At 37.1% G+C, this 21,302-nt stretch overlaps 1 protein-coding gene across 4 annotated transcripts in view; it reads right to left on the bottom strand.

The window, feature by feature from the left end:
* Window positions 1–21,302, bottom strand: part of TENM2 (teneurin transmembrane protein 2) — a 1,030,924-nt gene that overhangs the window by 943,497 nt on the left and 66,125 nt on the right. For all 4 annotated transcript variants that reach the window (XM_061149488.1, XM_061149489.1, XM_061149490.1 and 1 more), the window contains exon 2: window positions 804–1,079. In XM_061149488.1, the coding sequence (XP_061005471.1) occupies window positions 804–1,079 (276 nt within the window). The remainder of the gene's footprint in view (window positions 1–803; window positions 1,080–21,302) is intronic.

Genomic DNA, 21,302 nt, shown 5'->3' with positions numbered 1-21,302 from the left:
TGTACCTAATGCAATTTATCTTTTAAAATATGTTTTGGGCTCAACAAGGTTCTGAGTTGCTAAGAAAGCCACAAATAAGCACCTTATCTCTTTAATGACTTGCTTGGGCTTTCCTATATTTACTGCTTAATGATCGGAAGCATTTAATTTTCAAAGTTTCATTAAAACCCATCTATAAAGCTGGATGGATAAGCAATAGTGATTTGTGATAGAAGGTGTGGGAAGCCATTAACCTACATAGGTACCAAGGAGAAAAGTAAACATAGAAGAGAATACTTTTTTGAAGACAAGTCTCTTCCTATTTGTCATTATTAAACTCCAGAGCATCTGTTCCAAGTTTGATCTTCAATACGGATATGAGGCATTGCTGCCTGGAAATGAAAGTCTAAGATAAGGTAGGATTCTTAAGAGATCTTCATGAAAAAAAATAACCCAGGTTGCCATTTACTGGGAAGGGGAAATCAATACAAAGACCTAGAAACTTGTGGAGAGAGGACATTTTCTAGGTATAGGTCATAGTTTATCAAGTTGCCTCTTTTGCAATGTAATTTACTTGCTAATAAGACCAACTGACGATGTCTGAATAGTGTGTTATCATCAAAATGAGATTTTAAAATTCTCTCCTCATTTCTTGTGTGTTTGAGGTTTGCTGGTTTATTTTGCCTCAGTTCACTGTGGGTAGACAAGGTCGATTTAAAAGAAAATGAATGGTTTATATGCCTCTTTATTAAAAAAAAAAAATCCCCAGCCCCACATGGTAAGTCCCCAAAATACTCAAAAAAATATTTAAGAAGCAGGCCTACCGTTCTCATCATCTGACTTATTTTCGTTGTCAGAATCAGTCAAGGTAAGGGCCGAGTTTTCACGACTGGACAGGCCGGAACTGCGCCTGGATTTTATCCCTCTCCCCCACAACCTGATGGCATGTTCTGGAGACATCCCTCCCTCTGTGTCGGAGTCGGCGTCAGAGCCTGTGCTCAGGGAGTAGCCCTGATGGAGGATGCCCATGTCGGAGCAGTAGCCGCTTCGGTGTGGGGAGGGCTCACAGATTCCCAGCTCCGCAAGCGTGAAGTTGGTTCCTAGGGTGACAGCAAACAAAGAGACCGATTACAATTTGTGAAATGATTTCAATTTTCAAGTCTATTCTAACAAAAAGCAGACAGTTTTTCCTATTAAAAAAAATATACCAGGTTTGCCATAGCATACAGCTAGGCAAGAGTATTTAGGCTATTGGGGTGTATTTGAGAAGTACAGCAACAAAAAAATAAACAACTGAGATTAATTTCAATCCTAGGACAGGATGTTCAGATTTTATTTCAAAAATTTCTAATTATTTACTGCTGTCTAGGTAGCACCAGGTAGCTGATAAAACACTGGATTTATAAGAAGAGCTAATATATACCAAGCATTTCCTTTGCTCCAGGTATCTTTTATTCTGTAATTTTTTCTTATATTTAAAAAGTGCACAATTTTACGATGATGATAACATTACTATAATCATTCTGTCATTAGGGAAACTGAGGAACAGAGAACTTAAGTGACTTACCCAAGGTCACACATCTAGACTGCAGCAAAACCTGGATCTGATCCTTGAGCAGTCTGTCTTCATGCCAAAGAAGCTTAATCCTCCAATAAATGGGAGTGGTGGCCAGGAGACCTGGGGACCAGTCCTAGCTTTCCACGGGTAAGTCCCATTGTGGCAACTCTTTTAACAACTTGAGCCTCAGTTTTCTCTTCTGTAAAATCTGGGTATTAATCTCTTAAATTCCTCTCAGAATCATTGTATGGTTTATATGTGATACCCAAGTATTATTTTTCAAGTGAGTATAGGTAAGGTGTTACTTAAGTCAGAATCGTAGGGATGGAGTCAGTCCATTTTTTTTTAAATTTATTTATTTATTTTCATTGAAGTATAGCTGATTTACAATCTTGTGTTAGTTTCAGGTGTACGGCAAAGTGAATCAGTCATATATATATAAACACATACATATATCCACCTCTTTTTCAGATTTTTTCCCTGTATAGATTATTACAGGATACTAAGCAGAGTTTTTTGTGCTATACACTAGGTCCTTAGTAGTTATCTATTTTATATATATACAGTAGTGTGTATATGATAAACTCAAACTCATTTATATGATAAACTTAATTTATCACTTCCCCTCTATATTTTCCCTCCGGTAACCATAATTTGACTGTGAGATCTGTATTTCTGATTTGTAAATAAGTTCATTTGTATTATTTTTAAATCAGTTTCCACATATAAGTGATATAAGACTGTTGTTAAATGATATCAGTTTCTTTTCGCTAACACAACTGAAAACCACACGTGAGTCTTCTCACTGACAGTGAGTGTGTACACATGTGGGAAGTGAAGGGATAGGCCCCTGGTTTGAGGGGAAGCAGAAAAGAATAAGCATTTATTGAACACGTTCACACTACCATGTGTTGGGCATGGGGCCAGGCACTCTAATAGGCTTTATCTCATTTAAATCTCAAAAAAGCACAGCAGTTTAGGTGTTAACCACTTTACAGGGAGGCTAAATACTGTCTCCAAGGTCATACCTGGGCAAGTGGCAGATCCATGATTCACCCCTACATCTGTAGATTCCAAGTCTATGCTCTCTCTACAATGTCAAATGGTCTCAATCAAAAACCAGTCTAGCAACATTTCTGCACAGTAAATGTGCTATTTATATGCTTTAATAGCCAGCTTTAAAAAAGACATTTGAAGACCTCACTGCATATTAGATGAAATCACGTGGTGCACTGTACTTACTGACATTTAAATCTGTCCCTATTCATGGACAATGAAAAAAAATATATAATGAAGAAATTCACTCTTATGCTATTAATATCAATGAAGAAAGTCTTCTAAATAGCACAAAACACATGGGCTTGTTCTCTCTCTCTCTACTGATTACATTAGAGTCACTCATTGTTCAAACTCATGACATAATGAACACTATGAATGTCTACATACGTGACATTATTTCTCAGATTTTATTTTTAAGAAGCCCCAGACAACTGTGTATATTAACTTTGTATGAAGCTAATTTGTCACAGACACAAGTATTTTTATTCTGAGGCTTTACTTTACTGCACAATGAACTTCTACAGCCTTCTTTTGCGGTGTTAATGGAATCAAATTCAATACATAATTGTCTCTGGAGATTGAAACTGTTCATTGGAGAGCCAACTCAAGCAAACATTTCTGTGAGGGTGGGGTCACTTCCTACCACCTGTGTGGGGAAGAAGGGTGTCCTCACTGCCAATCAGCATAGTTCTAAGTGGTTATTCCCTGAGCAGAGTTTCATGATGCTGTCTGAAATTCTCTACTCAATGTATTCTCTTCCAGATTGCATCCTTGGCAATTAGGTATTATCTTCTAATTGTATACTAAAATGTGTATTTCAACTTTAGTAGTCTATAAAACTCAATTTGGCTCATATACGTCTGATATTATAACACTTCTCTATTGTTGTTTTTCTCATGCTTCAGTCATTGGAAAAAGTCATTTCATGTGAACATTCTTCCATTTGTCTTCTGAGCTCAGGTTTACTCTGGAGGGTCATGAGATACGTTGCTTCCTTTTCCTTCGTTAAAGGAAAGGAGCCCAAACTAAAACATACATATTTTTATTTCACATGTGGTAATTTTGATTCCATTTGAAATGGAGTGTGCATGTATTAAGGCAACATTCCTGATGGTCTATTTCACATCTTATTATCTGGAACTAGGCTTCAAAGACCTCCTCACGAAAAGACATACAGCGATGTGAGCAAAGGAAGCCTCAAACTTCTGAGGAGCCCATGTGCTCCTCAATCTGGGTACTAGAATTCATAGACAGGAAGCCTAGAACATGGGGGGCTGTGGAATAAATGCAGTGCCCTTTCTCTGGTTAGAACATTTACCTGATGATAACAAATGAAAATATGTTTCTGTTAAACTTGAAACAAACTGGAGCTCTCCATCAATCAGTGAAAATTTGCATAAATTTTTAAGTCACCACAGTGTTAGAAGAAAGTGTACTTCAAGAGTTCCAACTTCAAGCTTACAAACTTGAAGCTGAACAAGCAATATTGTGAAGAAAATGGAAGGTGTTATACCAAATTCATCAGAAAAAGTTAAGCTCACACTTTTAGAAAGGCAAGTTTTCCTCTAAAAACAGAACTGTTTCTTCAAAAATATGCCTTTCTAAAGTCCTCAGCTTCATCTTCCACTGGGACCACACTTTCTCAATGCTACGTCTCCCACAATTCCTAGTTTGGTAACTTTTTGCTCTCAACTAACTCATAGAAGAGAAAACCTTGCTTTTAAGTCCCTGGGACAGAATGCGGACCAAGCCTTTCCCAAGTTTGCTGGCTTAACAACATAATGTTGGAGAGTCTTGGACATGGTAGAAAGGAAAGATTGGTCTATCATTTATTAAATCATTCAACAAATATTTATTGTTCCTAGTGCTGTGCTAGACACTGGGGATATAACAGTGAGCAGTATAAAACTACAGTCATGACATTTATAGTCTAATCAGGAAAGGGGCATTAATCAGAGAATCCCATAAAAAAGTACAATCTATACAATGATAAATACTATGTAGAAAAGGGACAGGGAGCCATGAAAGGTCATCCCTTCATTTTGTCACAGCTTGCCCACATGTTCATCTAGTGGCAGACATGAGGGACTAGGAATTACTCCACCGAGAAGCTACCATACCCCTTCCATTTGTTCTTATCATACCCAGTTTCCCAAACATCCCTCCAAATGAATTTCTTTAGGCAAACAGTTTTCATGTATTTTGTCTTAAAGCATGAAGCCCTCATGTTATACCACTCTGCTTAGCATGTAAATAGTATGGGGGATGTTAATACTATGTCAACTTATTGTTTTACACTTACTTTGCTCATTGATGGAAGACTGATTTGGCTCTAATTCATCTTGTATAATTATGTCTTTATTAAGCTCCATGGCAGCTTTGAATAGAAGAGAGAAACTAGTCATTGTGTGATTCTCCAAGCTAAGATTTCTAGTGGAAAGCAGTCAACATTTCATTCCTTCTTTACTATCTTGCAGAAAGATAAAAAAAGAGGCACAATGTTTAAGTATTCATGGAACACAAATTCACACTCACTCTGCCTCCAACCTCCCTGATATCACTAATGCAAGTGGGTGTGGATGATGTCTCCGACTCCTCTCAGTTTTTTTTTGCTGTTGTCAATACACAGTTTAGTGTTGTCCCATATTACACTGTCAAGACCAGAGTCAATATCTGTATAAATGAATGATTACACAAAATAAATGGTATTTATATCATGGAATTTTATTATAATTTAAGGTGTTATCAATGTCTGAATATTGCCATTGAGAGAATGTCAATGTCTAAAAACTGTTAGGTGATCAGGATAACGGAACACAAGTTTTTAAAAACAACTCAGTTGATAAGTCTCTTTTGCTTTAAGTCGTCTTTTATTACGAGTTAAGTTTTTACTTTATATTAGAGTATAGCTGATTAACAATGTGATCATTTCAGGTGCACGGCAGAGCAATCAGCTATACATATACATGCATCCATTCTCCCTCAAACTCCCCTCCCATCCAGGATTCTATATAACATTGAGCAGAGTTCCCTGCAATATACAGAAGGCCCTTGCTGGTTATCCATTTTAAATGAAACAGTGTGGACATGTCTTCTTTTGAATCGTAACCTCGGTATATGACCTAGATCCTTTCCAAAGCTTTTTTAGATAAAAATTTTGCAATAGATTTCAGGGGTCATCCTTTGACCAACTATTTTTACTTGGGGATAGAATCCTAAAGAAGGATATGTCACTGCACTGTGATCTTGGCTTTATTTTCAAAGTTCTTACCAACTTCTCACACTTTGAAATAACCTTTAAGTAGGAAAAACACATATGTCGCTAAGTCAGAATTACCATGTCATGGTAATACCAGTGAATACAAATAGCACTGAAAATGTCAGGATTTGAACAGATTTTCTACTATGAGGGCAGAAAGATAAAAGCTAACTGTAGTAATGGCCTAAATGTTTACTATGTGAGTCCCCTGAGTTTAAGAGAAGAAATTTCACACGTGAGAAGAAAAGTTGCTGTAGCATGAAAATAGTCAGTAGTAATCATTTATGAAATGATCCTCACCTATCCCCACCCACTTATTACCAGTATCTCTTCTCATATCAACCACCATATTAATGTCAATCATTAATTAGCTGCTGATAATGGGAAATGATATGGTACCAATCTAAGATTAAATTATAAAACTGGTGAAGATGCAGATTTCCATGAAGTCAATAAAAGTGATAATAAAAACACTAGAATCATAATCAAGACCACAAAATAACCAAGATCTAACAGAATTAAGCTATTAAGAGAAAATATAAATGAATGTTGGCATGGTAATGTCAACTGTTGGTGGGAATGTAAATTGATACAGCCACTATGGAGAACAGTATGGGGGTTCTTTAAAAAAACTAAAAACAGACCTACCATATAACCCAGTGATTTCACCACTGGGGCAAATACTCTGAGAAAACCATAATTCAAAAAGACATAAGCACCCCAATGTTCACTGCAGTGCTACTTAAAATAGCTGGGCATGGAAACAACCTAAAGCTCCATCCACAGAGGAATGGATAAAGAAGATGTGGGGGGTGTGTGTGTGTATACACACACATACATATACAATGGAATATCACTCAGCCATAAAAGAGAATGAAATTGGGTCATTTGCAAAAATGTGGATGGACCTCGAGTCTGTCATACAGAGTGAAGTCAGAAAGAGAAAAACAAACTAACACATATATGTGAACTCTAGAAAAATGGTACAAATGAGCCACTGGGAGATTGGGACTGATGCACTCCATGTGTGAAACAGTCAGCTAGAGGGCACCTCCTATATAGCATAGGAGCTCAGCTCAGTGTTCCGTGGTGACCGAGACGGGTGGGATGGAAGGAAGGGTGGAAGGCAGGGTCAAGAGGGAGAGGATATATGTACACCTGCAGTTAATTCACTTTGTTGTACAATATTGTGAAGCAACTATACCCCAATTAAAAAAAAAATCCTGGAAATAGAAAAGGTGAGGGACTTCTAGTTCTAGACCAAGATGAAATTGCCCACTTCTCTATATACCTGTCTTTAAGGACAGCTAAAATCCCTTGACTGTACATGTAAAAACTACATAAAATGAGTCTAAAAGAGGTTTGGAAGAAGACAGATCTATTTCCTCCTGAGACCTGGAGGAAAACATTGCAGTGAGTTCTCTGGGTTTCCTTTCTGCCTCATATATCCCAGATGTGGTGCTAGAGAAATCTGCAAACTGAAAATACCAACGGAAGCAGACCAAAGTGAAGCCTACTCCAATGAGGGGTCCTTCCCCACCTCCACAAACTACTAGGGTGGAATCAAAGACCAACTGGTGACTGGAATTATTATTGTCACTGAGGGGTGATGAGGTTTCCCTGATTCCCCTACAGAGGGTTGCTGGAGGAGATGAAAGGAAGCTAGACTTCCATCTGCACACAGTGGTCATGAGGTACCCTTCCCTCTCCTTGCTGGTGTTTGAGGAGGATAAATGTCAAATCTAGTTTCACTACCATTGGGCGACTCACAGGCAACTCTAAGGAGTAACACTCTCCCTCTCAAGCAGGTTGGTATATGCAGGGTCCTAGTGGGGAGTCTCAAACCCCAACTCTGCAAGGAGGCATCCCTCCCCACTCCACCCCAATTGTCCCCCTTGTCAAAGTGAGTCAAGTGAGGAACCTGGGCTTTCACCTCCACCTGCCAGTCAAGCCTGAGGGTCCCATTGTTCCCAAAGGCTTGGTGTCAGAGGAGGCCTACTGAAACAATATTTAAATAAGATCCAGATTTTTGAAACAAGACTTCAAATAGCCAGGATACAACAAAAAAATCACTCATCATGCCAAGAATCAGGAAAATCTCAGTGTGAATGAGGAAAGATAATTACTAATAAAAAATTAACTAGAGGCCATTTGGAAAATTAAAGAATCAAAATATTTTTGTTTTTGCAAAATATGGCCCTCTGTGATCATGCTGCAAAATGCAACTCAGAATGAAAGATGAAATATTGTACACTCATACAGTTGTGCCATAAAATGTACATTGTGCCCCACACAAATTATTATTCTTTATCCTTTTGAATAATTATAGTGCAGCTGGAATAATAAATTGTATTAAACATAAAATATACTCTTGATAATCAATCTTATTTTCTCAAGATAAAGTCACAATAAATTATTTTTACTATTTAATATGAAATATTGCTTCTTTCTAAACAGTGATTCATTTTTGAAGTGGCCTTTTTTCTAGGATCATTTATCCTAAGACAAAGAGAATCTCTTATAAATAAACATGGGTCACTTTTCTTGAGCAAATGTTAGACTCTACATTTTAAAGTCAGGGATGAATCCTGACTCCAAATTTTTGTACCAGATATTTAAGAAAAGAACACAAATTATAATACTATAGTTCTCTTTATCACAGAAAGTGAAGTAATTTAATCTGATGCCATAAGCTTTTGCAAACTAGAAAGCTCTCAGGCAAAATAGGAAATTATAAGAGATAAAACATAACTTTTATTTTGCTTTGATTCATCAAAATATATCACCAAATTATTAACTTACATTTAATGTTGATACTTTAAATTTGGCACAGTTAAAAATATGTATAAGTGATAAAAAATATTCAGTCCAAAACAAATACCAACAATATCTAAAATACTATCTTCATACAAATTTAAAATCTACATATTTGTACATGCAATGGTAATAATTTTGAAAACCAATGAAGGAGCTACTTAATGAATTCTAATGTTTTATACTTGTGTATACTAAAATTCTTCACATCAACTCTCTCTTAATGCCCTTCTAAAGTTCATCTGATTTTACACATTCAGATATTTTCCCAAATGTTGACAAAACTGTTCACAAAATATCCTGTGGCTTAAAACCACAGAGTAGGTGTACATGTATTATTATTCATAAAATGTAAGTCCAATATTTATATTTCAAAAATATCCTTTACAAATCGAAATTTTCTTTTGAGTATAGCACCTAAAATGTTCATATTTTAATATTTCTAAACTTGCAGAATTATCACTTTGGTCTCTATCTGAATCTCTGACATGTCACAACTTATCAAATTTGTAACCAGAATCATTCCAATGTTAATAAACACTTTCCAAATCAAAAAAACACCAAAGGCTAGTGAAACAGGAAAGTTTCCAGTATTCAAGGTTTTCCTGTAAGCTTTATCCCCTCAAAGTCAAAAGTGAACGTGGCATTCTCCTCTGATATGGCATTTTCATGTTCCAATCTGAACAAAGCCCAATTTGTAAAACCCAAAAGCCGACTACAACAAAAGTTTCTCCTAAACAACTGCCAGTTCATAAATATAAATGAAATGCTCCCAAGCTTGCTGGAGACTCTTTTCTGCTGATGAAAATTCCAACAAGATTAAAAATCAATTCCAGTATTAAAAACTATAGCAATCAGTTATCCTATGTAAGAGCATTACAAAGGCATACAGTCATCTGACCCTGTGAGACTCTGCTACTTCAAACAGTTTTTTGTTCATCAGAAAAAATAAAGCAAGCAAAGGACCAGAGTGGGTAAGCTGCAATGGTCTAACTGTTCTGAGTTTGAGAATGTAAGATTAGCTTATGCTTTCTGAGAGCTTCAGAAGGTGGCAGGCACTGTCTTAGATGCTGCTATATACAGATTTCCAGTTAATTAGTGTAGCAGCCTTGTAAAATAGTCACTACCTACATAGCCACGGGTTCAAATGGGATTCCACTGTCTGTTTTAAAAATACTTGTGGACCATATATTCTTAGAATTAATTACTTCTGATGAGTCTCCACTTTATAAAATACACATAAAAATAGCACCTGCCTTTATAAGATTCTTTTGAACACTGAGTTAGATAAGGCAGGTCAAAGTGCTTACAACACTGCCTGCCACTCAGTAATTACACAGCAAATGTAGATAATATGATGATCACTGGCTTACAAATGAAGGAACTTGCTTTTTTAAAAAAAAATTACAGGATTATTAACACTTTGTCTTTCTTGCGTTGTTTTTGAAAGTTTTGGAACAATACATTTTTCTAGGGATGTATTTTGTAGGGATAAGCTTTTCCAGGGAAGTATGCCTGTTTCATCTACGTCTTCAAATGGGTTGGCACAGATTTATCCAAGTATTTTAAATCCCTTTAAATTTCTTCTGGGTTTGTAGAATGCTGCTGCTTCTTTTTTTTAATTCCTGAAATTATTTTATTTGTGCTTTTTTTGACTGGATTGGTTTCAGCAATGATAAATTGCTTTTGTCTTTCAATAAATAAATTTTCACTTTCCTGGTTCTATCTACTATCTATACATGTTTTCTAGTTTATTCATTTTTATGGTTTCATATATACATATATATATATACACACACACACACACACAAATACCCTTTTTTCTTTTGTTCTTTGAGTACAGACAGTTGATCTTTTTCATGTTTAAAATTTGATTTCTTATGACATCAGTGTTCAGCCATTTTTCCTTTTTATTGTAAACATTTCAGGCTATATATTTCTCTCTAAGGATCACTTTCAATGCATCTCATAGGTTTTGACTCACAGCATCTTCACTGTGGCTTAGATCTAAATATTTTAATGTTTCAAATGAACCTATTTATTGCATTTACAAATGTATTAGGGTATTTTGTATATATTTCTGGTTTTGAGCTCTAATTTACCTGCATTTAGCTAAAGAGCATCATTTTTATATTACTAAATTTGGGAAGAATTTTTAAATTTCCTCCATAACCTGATAAATTTTTCAAAGTATTTCATATCCACTTGAGAGAAACACATGTTCTCTAATTATTAGGTGCAATATTTGACATATTTCAGTGAAACCAAATTATTAATCCTGTGTTCAATTTTTCTACATGGTACTAAATTGCTATTTAATTGTCTTATCAAGAATTGAAAGTTACATGATGAATTTTCTTACTATGATTTGTGTTTCTCCCCATAGCTTTATCTGTATTTGCATTATGCCAATTTAAGGCCATATTATAGGGCTTCCCTGGAAGCTCAGTTAGTAGAGAATCTGCCTGCAGTGCACGAGAGCTGGATTTGATCCTTGGGTCGGGAAGATCCCCTGGAGAAGGAAATGGCAAACCACTCCAGTATTCTTGCCTGGAAAATCCCATGGACAGAGGAGCCTTGAGGGCTACAGTCCCTGGAGTTGCAAGAGTTGGACATGACTGAACAACTAAAAAAAGGCTATGTTATAGGTATATGTTTAGAATAATTAGAATAATTATAATTTTCTGATGGATTGAACATTGTCATTAATATGTAGTGACTCTTTATCTCCAATAAGCTTTGAGATTATATCTGCTTTTTTATTATTAATTATATTTTACAAGGAATTTGTCCATTTCATCTAATTTGCCATAGTTAATGACAATGTTCTTGAATACACACAGGATCCGTAACAATATTCCTTCTTTCGTTCCTGATTTGGAGTATTTGTGTATTCTCTTTTTTTCTTCTTGATTATTTTAGCTATTGCTTTATCAATTTTATCAGTTTTTCAAAGACCAGTTTTGGGCATTAATATTTTCATTTACTGTTTCTTTTCTATTTCTTTAATTTTTGTTGTCATCTTAATTATTTATCTCTACTTATTTTGGGTTTCATTTGCTTAGCCTTGTCTAGTTTCTTGTGACAGAAATGTAGATCACTGATTTAAAAACAATTTTTATTTCTTAAATAAAAATACAAACCTATCATCTACCCCTCTTTTCCTGCATCTCACAAATTTGGATATGTTGTACATTCCATTATCATTGAATTCCAGATATTCTCTAATTTCTCTTGTACTACTTTGATTAATGGATTACTTAGAAATATATAGTTTTATTTCCACATACTTGGAGCTTGTCTAGATTTCTTTATTGCTAATGATTTCTCACTTAAGTACTTGGTGGACAGAGAACACATTCTCTAGGATTCCCTCTTGAAATTAACTGAGACTCACTTTGTAATCCTTTTATCAATTTCAAATATCCATCTTTTTCTCTGGTAATACTTGTGGTCTCAAAGTCTAGTTTGCCTGATACGAAACCATTCAGCTTTGTGAAGTTTACTGCAAACTGTGAACATTCTAATTTCCTTCCTTTACTTTCAACTGTTCTGTCTTTGTATTTAAAATGTGTCTCTTGCAGACAGCATATATTTAGGACTTGCTGTTTAAATAATCAGACAATCTTTTCCTTTTAATCAGTGTACATTTATATTAATGTAATTTTTTATTCGGCTGGATTCAGGTTCACCACTTTGCTGCTTTTCCTGTTTGTCCCTTTTCTGATGTTCCTCTTCTCTACCTTCACTTGATAATTCTTTTTTAAATTCTGTTTTAATTTTCTATTGGATTCTTATCTATATCTTAACATGTTTTTAGTGGTAGCTTTAAGGATTACAATATGTATATCAGTCTGTTTAGAGTTCTAATCTTATTTGATATAAGCTGTTCTTCTAATTTCTATGAATTCCTGATTTCTTTATTCTAAAAAATTCTGTCTTTTAAATATCTACTCACTCCCAAACTCTTTATTGTCTTCACTGATTAAACTAAGACTAGTCTTTCTCCTAATGTTTCTATTAGTTTTAACATTTTTTCCTTTCTATGCCATCTCTTGCTAATTTCTTCTGGTTATTTTTTTCAGTTGACCAATTCTCTTTTAATTGTGCCTGATGTCATATTTACTGTATGCAAAAAGTTTTTATTTCAACAATTATGTATTGACTATTTCCTTTATAAAATTTATCTTAGCTTTTTAAGTGTTTCTATTCCATTTTTCTATTATATTCTTACTTGCTAATTTGCATATTACACACAGTTGAAAGTATGCAACTGACAAATTCTAACGTTTTAGGGCTTTAAGGATCAAAAATGGTTGTTCATTGACTTCTTCACTCTTAATTATAAAGTTTTTTTTCTTACATAATTAGATTTAACTTTAGCTGACATAAGTTTATTTTAGTTTTTAAAAATCACAAGTGCCTATAGTGAAGACTCTTATCTCCTGAAAAATGTCTAGTTGCTCCCTTTCGGACCATGGATACTCTTCACCATGTGTCTCTTACGAGGTTTCCAGAATAACACAGGAATCTCAGTTTCATGTCCTGCATCTTGCTTTGAGTTCAAGGTCAGATCTCCCAGTTGAAACTCTGAGGGCAACCCTTTTTTCTCACTGAAGTTCTCCTATGAGCTTGCAATTCAATCTTCACAGTTCTGACTTCAGCTCCTTTTTAGTTCTTATTTTGTTTTGTTTTAGTTATTTAGAGATTTCTCTTACTCTCAGGACTGTATCGTTGTTTTGATCAAGCTAATTAATATTTCTATGTTTCAAATTTCTCACCTGTAAAATGGAGGAAATTACAGCACTACCAATCTCAAAAGGGCATTGTGTTGATGAATAAGTATATATATAAATTTAGAACAGAATAAATACTCAATAAATATTAATTATTTTTATGAGTATTACTGTGATGTTACCTAGTAAGTGTAAAACTACAAAACGATGGGCATGATTTCATTTTCCAACTTTTCCTACCCCTATGCAAATGAAGTACTTTTTCCTATTAAGCTGCATATATTTAGATATATTTAATGCTTATTCTATTATGTATTATCCTGCTTTTTCAAAGTAATATAAAGAAGATTTGATATGTCAGTATAGAAGCTACCAGTATTAGCTGAAATTTTGACAAAGGCATATGACATTTGCATTCTCAGCACTCATGAAGGTCCCTGTCTCCATCATGCACTTGATGTTTTGAAAACATTTTGACTTTCCCATCATTGAAGAATCATTCTAGAGCTCAAGAGTTAATTAACTCATCTGCAGTCTGACATCTAGTGAGATGGATAGATCACAGTCTATCACCAGGTGAAAATATGTATAACAGGTATTTTGCTTCAGTAACTAATCTGGATCTACACTGTGACTGCAAATATTTGGGGGAGAAATGTTAATGATGTATTCTTGTTTGTAAATCAATTCCCTTAAATCAAATGCTGCATCACCAATTACTGTCAGGATTTAGATACTTGTCTAAAACCAATGTAAGCATCCAGCCATTGAGCTTGTAGAAAAATAACACAACCACAGTTTCCTAGTGCCTGTTAGCATCCATTAAACAGGGATAGGATAATTGAAACTGAGTCAAGGGTTTTCCTTCTCTTCCTTTCCCACCTTGCTTCCTGTGTTTCAAACACATGTCGTAGGTTACGAATACATGTAAAGCCTTAATTACATTTAGCATCTGGCAGCTGTTGACTTGCAGAGAGTTGTTGAGTCACATAAATTCCAAGTCAGAAAGAAATTCAGGAATAGAAGGCAGAAGTTTGCCCAATGGAGGAAAAAATAATCTTATGTCATCACAGCTGAAATACTCTTCTATTAGCACCATTATATTCACAGTGTGAGCGATGCTGTAACTGATCAGTCTCGGCAACACCAGAGACTATCTCACCACTAAAGTACATATTTCCAAAGTGACTGAAGTCATCAGCCGAAGGACCTTACAAGCATTGCTCTCAATGGGTGATGGATGTGTACCTGTACTGGAGAAAACTTCATGGGGATTTCAGTCTCTAGAGGTATCAACTGATAACTTTTCAACAGCAAGATCTTCACACTCTCTATTCAACACTTCACCAAAGTTAGATGTGTTAAGTAATTTAATTCAGACACTGATTACTTTAGGAAGAAATAAGTCTCCTGAGAAACTGGCACCGAGAGCTGCAAACCTTTAACTCTGGCCACCATTTGCCAGATGATACAATTTTATGAAGAGAGAACTGTCAGAAATCATGGTCTCTGTCTCAATAGACATAGATCTCGAAATCCAAATATCAAGTTACAAAAGCACAGTTAGAAAAATATGAGTGATATGCATTGCATATAGATATCTATACACTAACAGGATAATTTTGAATTGCAAAAATAAACCTTAAATTCTTAATAGCAATAATTTCTGGAGACAAAGTTGGGGGGCATTTAGAAAAGGATTTGAAACAAATTTGACAAAATGGTAACACTTGTTAATTGGAAATTATGAGTATTATATGCTTTATTCTTTGTACTTTCCTGTGATATGAAACTTTTTTCCTAAAGGTTAAGATAATTAAAAAATAGAAGGCTTGGACCAATCTAACTCCATCCCCAACTTTAAAATATCATGTGATATCATAATTTTCTCATTGTTCTGTCATTCAAAATTTTTATGTTTATATTTTGAGTTAAACTACAGAGAAATGCCTTTAGTTCCATGCCTCTTTACGTTCCAGCCAATCAGAAATAAACTCATGAAGCAAAATAAATGCAATCAATGAATAAATAAACTGTGGTACATTCAGTGGAGAAGGAAATGGCAACCCATTCCAGTATTCCTGCCTGGGAAATCCCATGGACAGAGAGGTCTGATGGGCTAGAGTCCACGGGGTCGCAAAGAGTCAGACAAGACTCAGTAACTGAGCATGGTACATTCAGACAATAGAATATGATTCAGGACTAAAAGGAAAGACTCTATCAAGCCATTAAAAGACACAGATGAAACTTAAATCCATATTACTAAACGAAAGATCCCAATCTGAAATGGGTACATATGTATGATTCCAAGTATGGGGCATTCTGAAAAAGACAGAACTATGGAGACTATAGAAAGGTAAGAGGTTGCCAGGAATTGTGCAGGGGGAGATGACTAGGCTGGACATGTGGGATTTTTAGGACCGTGAACATACTCTGTATGATACTATAATGATAAAGACACATCATTATACATCTGTTCAAACCCACAGAATGTGTAGCATCAAGTGTGAACTGTAATGTAAACCAGGGATGCGGGGTGATTATGATGTGTCAACGTCTTGACAGATCCATCAGTTTTAACAAATGTCTGTCATTCTGATGAGGAATGTTGATGATGGGGAGGTTATGCATGTGTGGAAGGGAGCACATGAGGAATATCTGCACCTTCCATTCAATTTTGTCATGAACCTGAAAGTCGCTCAGTCAGGTCTGACTCTTTGTGACCCCATGGACTATACAGTCCCTGGAATTCTCTAGGCCAGAATACTGGAGTGGGTAGCCTTTCCCTTCTCCAGATCTTCCTCACCCAGGGATCGAACCCAGGTCTCCCGCATTGCAGGTGGATTCTTTACCAGCTGAGTCACAAGGGAAGCCCTTCTAAAAATTACTTTTAATTAAAAAAGAAAAAGTAAATGCAACCAATTCATTACATGACAGATACACTGCCAGGAAATCCTTGCACTTTTCTCCCTAAGAGAATGACTCTACATTTTTCTGTGGTTAAGAGTACTTGACAAATAAACAACCCAGAGTTTGAATCTCTACTCCACCACTTATGGTTTGATCACAAGCTAGTTAACTCAGCCCTCGTACCCCCGAGGATTAGTCTCCTTTCCTATGAAATAGGTTGAATAATACCTAGGCTCAGAAGACTGTAGAAACCAAGTTATCTACACTCATTAAACACTTAGCAGTGTAGCCAGAGCATAGGGATGCTGAATAAAATGTTCTAGATATACTATCAAGTAGTGGAAACAGTAGCAGAAGCAGAGATTTTAGAACCCTCACTTGTGGAATCTACATTCATGTGTAGATTGATATGGTTATCTCACCACCCCAAATCAGAGCGAGGGCTCCCCCAAGAATACAGACAGCTGACCAGCTGGGAGCAAACACATGAGTACATGAGAGGAGGCATATACCTAAAAGAATGGGTGGACTTGGGCAAGCAGAATGAAGGGAAAGAACCCTCATTCACTTCATCAGTATTCACGAAGTACTTAGTAAATATTCGGGGCTTCCCAGGTTGCTCAGTGGTAATGAATCTGCCTACCAATGCAGGAGGCACAGGAGACACAGGTTCAGTCCCTGGGTCAGGAAGATCCCCTGGAGGATGAAACGGCAATGCACTCCCTAATTCTTGCCTGGAGAATCCCATGGACAGAGAGGCCTGGTAGGCTCTAGTCCATGGGGTCATGAAGAGTCTGACAGGACTGAGTGACCGAACACACAGCATGAGCGTTCAGCCTTGGTCAAATGACTTGGGATATATCAGCAAACAAAGGAGATAAAGATCTGTGTTCCTCAGAGGCTTATATTTTAGCCAGGGTAGACAAAAAAATAAACAGTTAATATAATGACTAAGTACTAATATCTTCAAAGGTGAGATGTAAAAACAGAGAAAGTAGAGTAGTGAAAGCCATTTATGAGGATTTTGAATTATTTGATCTTGGGAAGATCTCAGGGAGAAGCGGGCATTTAGCAAAGGCTGGAAGGATTTGAGGGAGTCAGCTTTCTCATACCCCGGGGGGAAAAAGCAACTGTCTGTGCACGGGTCCCAAGGAGAAGCATACCAGGGATGTTCTAAAACATCAAGAAGAATGGAGTGGCTGAAATGAAGTGAGCAAAGGTGCAAACTTCAGGGAAGGGCTAGAGTGTTAATGAGAGCTGGGTCTGGAAGGGTTTAGGGGTGATTTTAAGGACACTGCTTTTTACTCAGAGCAAAGAGAAAGCTATTATACTGTTTTGGGGGAGAGGAGTGACATCACCTAACTTATATCTTTAAAGATTGCACAATTGTGTTTGACACAAGCAAGAACAGCATGCAGGAGATGCTCAGAATGCATCTGTAAGAGCTGATCACAGTCCATTCCAGTTGGAAGCAGTGGGCTGGTGGGCAGAGTGGGATTTCCTGGTGGATGGATTACATGCAGGGTGTGGCAGAAAGAGAGAAATCAGAAATGACTTCAGTACTTTCAAACTGAAAACTAGGAGGGATTTGCCAGGGACTGTGATGGGGAAAGATGCAAAAGAGCAAGTGTGTGTGTGTGTGTGTGTGTGTGTGTGTGTGGTCAGGATTTCAGTCATGGACATTTCAGTTTGGAATGTGTGTGAGACATACAAATGGAGATGCTGAGTAGGTCAACAGATCAATAAGTGACAGGTTTGATATAAGTGATAAAGATTTGGGAGTCACTGGCATATGTATGCTATTCTGTGTTACAGAAGTGGACCAGACTACCAGTGTGAAAGACCTGTAAGTAGAACAGAAAACCAGAGACTGGGTCTTCGGTTACTTCTATACTCAAGAGGATGGAGCAGAGAGGAAGGAGCAATAAAGGAGCATGGAAAAGAGCAACCAGTGCAATGGCTGGAAAGCCACAAGCATGTGCCGGGGGACAATCTAAGCGAAGGAAGTGTATCCAAGAGGAGGGAGTGATGAACTCTTTCAAACGTTGCTGACAGGTCAGTAAGATGAGATTGAAAAACTGAGCATCACAATGTAGTGACATGATAAGCACTGGTGATCTTGGCAAGATGAATTGTATAGAGGGATATGCATGAAAATCTGATTGGGCTGTGTTTAAAGAAAAATAGGGGAGCAGAAATGGAAGTAGTACAAGAGCTACCTCTTCTGAGAGGTACTGCAATAAGAGGTTAAAGGATTTTGCTGGTGGAAGAAGTGGTAAACAGAAATTGGGGAAAGTCACAGCATGCTTATCTACCGGTAGGAATGAAAAAAAATGGCTCATTTAGTAGTGGAGGAATTCTGGCAGCAACATTCTTGAATAGACTAGTGGGGCTCCGATGGAGCACACAAGTGAAGTTTCTCTTGGGATAAGAGTACAGGTAGTTCATTTAGAGTAACAGGCTGGAAGGCAGAGCTGGTGGCTGCAAATGCTGGGAATGGGTAGATGGTAGACGTGGATTTGGGATTTCACTTTTGATCGAGAATGGGAAGGGGGCACTAGATGAAGCTGACATCGAGAAGAGTGAGCCCAGACCACGTGGTTCAGTATAATCGTGGAGCACTTGGAATTTAATAAACTTTAAAATCTTCTGGGAACAGATTTGTCAAAGTCCACACATAACACTGAACTGTCATCATTCAGGAGGGCTGCCTTGATTCATATGGAAAAAAGTAAATTATGGATACTATATTCAGTTTTAAGAAGTGAGACAATGATAAATGCAATGTACAAACACTGTCCTTAAAAGGAATGCCACTTACTTTAGGGGGAAAAATAGAGCAATTAAGGTGATATGTTACCTATGGACCAAATTATTCCTTAAGTGTAAACTGTAGCTATTATTCTGAATCCACAGTAATTAATATGCATTATGTCATAACCTTCTACTTTTCCTCAGATGGAGGTACTGTCTTTAAGATGAGAGATCTTTATCTTAAAACATTGAAATTTACATTTTTAAATCCATGAGTGAATGTAACAGAAAGACAAGTCAATTGCGATAGGACCAGGGCCAAAGTACCCAGTAGGGACTATAGAGAGAGTCACTAGGGCCCAGCATATTTTTGGGGACCCACAAAAATGGTTTCTTTTAAAATAAGGAAAAGAAAGTAAAATTTCAGTTTGTAGAAAAGGTTGTAATCTCTAACAATAATCTATCCATCTCCCTACCAATGCAGTTGTAAAATGTAATTTTAAATATTCTCTTTCATGGACTGTAGCCTACCAGGCTCCTCCATCCATGGGATTTTCCAGGCAAGAGTACTAGAGTGGATCACCATTACCTTCTGCAGGGGATCTTCCCGACCCAGGGATTGAACCTGGGTTTCCCTCTTTGTAGGCAGACATTTTTACAGTCTGAGCCACGAGGGAAGCCCATTTTTAGAGAGAAGGGGTCTGCAAAGGCAGAACTGCCGAGGGACCACAAAAATCATAGTTCGGCCCTGCTTCCTCCATGAAACCCTGACATGTACAAAAGACCAAAATCATAATGAATCAAAGCACCAGCCTCCCTAAAGAATCTGAAAAAATGAATGTAGTTCGTGTTCTAATAGTGTTATCATCCTGGAATGCACAGAAAACATCTTACCCTCCATTAACATTAAATGCCCTGGCCACTTGGCTCTTTTAGAGGCAGAGAAGAGTGTCTCGTTTCGGTTCTCAGGTGCTGGCAAAGGCATGCCCAGTATTAATATCATCTTGCCTCTTCTAATTATCAGAACAACTGTTCCATCATTACAAACGACTTCTTTGACCATTCCCCATTTCCCCAAAACATCTTCTGGAAACCAGTGACTCTATCAACTATTGCCTCTGATTGGTAACTGGGAAACACATTTATATTACTGTTCAAAGCAAACCGCCTTAGGACTCAGCATCACCTGTGGAAAGTAGCAAGGATTACTCCCTTGAGAAAGAGAAATAGGGACTTTCCTGGGCTTTCCAAGAATCACAAAGCATGTTTCTGACAGTTGTGAAGGGAGCAAGATGTCTCTCTCTTGCATTTCCCTGCCTTTTTTTTTTCCTATTAAAATCGGGGGTCACTCCAGGTAGATTGCTTCTTTGTTAAAAAGCCAACTTTTCCTAGCAAAACTGCCACTTCTCTGGAATGACAGGCAATGAAATCCAAGGTGACACTTAATTGTTCTCTATCGAGACATTTCTCTTTGCTGAGGCTTCCCCAGGTGCTCTGTGAAAAACATTGGCCCTATCTGGCACTTCATCTGAGAAACAGCCTTTCCCTTATGAAGACAGCTTTGCCATCCAAGGGGACACTGGCTCGGTTCGCTTTCTCATAGGCCGTGATCATGATCGGACCACCAAGGAAATGGCTGCTGCACTGACTTGAGTTGCATGTGCATGCCTACGTCACAGGGGTCAGACGCTGCGTTAATTCCTTTGCTCTCACTGCTGGTTGTTTGGGAATCAGAAGCAGATTATTACTGCAAAGACTTATCTTTTGATTCATTCTCCCCTCTTAAAATTGGCCCTAGATCATTCTTTCTTGTGTGCAGCATGTTTCATCTCCATTTGGATGAGAAAGTCATAATAGTCCTTTTAGAAAATCTATCTGTCAGAATTATCAGGAACACACCCCACAAAGGCTTTGGCTGTCTTTCCTGCACATCTGGCAGGGTTTATGCTTCTTTGTGCTTGTCTCCCCAAGAATCACTGCTGTTACATGGCTCACACAGACCCGAGGGCACCTACTGTTCATGTTTCAAACTGATCAGTTCAATTCAGTTCCAAAAATAAGACAAAAAGTGTGCTGAGAATGAACTAGAGAGACAGAGATGGAAAAATCTGTGTCCCTGCTTTCAGGAATCTCCCAGATTAATAAGTAAGACAAACATACAAAATTATAATTATAGCGTATTCCTTGTAAATTTATCTTCTGCTCCCCTTACACTGGTGGGGAGGGGAAGACA

This window comes from Dama dama, chromosome 9 (genome assembly GCF_033118175.1).
Source record: "Dama dama isolate Ldn47 chromosome 9, ASM3311817v1, whole genome shotgun sequence".
NCBI lineage: Eukaryota > Metazoa > Chordata > Mammalia > Artiodactyla > Cervidae > Dama > Dama dama.
The sequence above is the reverse complement of the archived record's forward strand: the minus strand, read 5'-3'. Positions and strand labels throughout refer to the sequence as shown.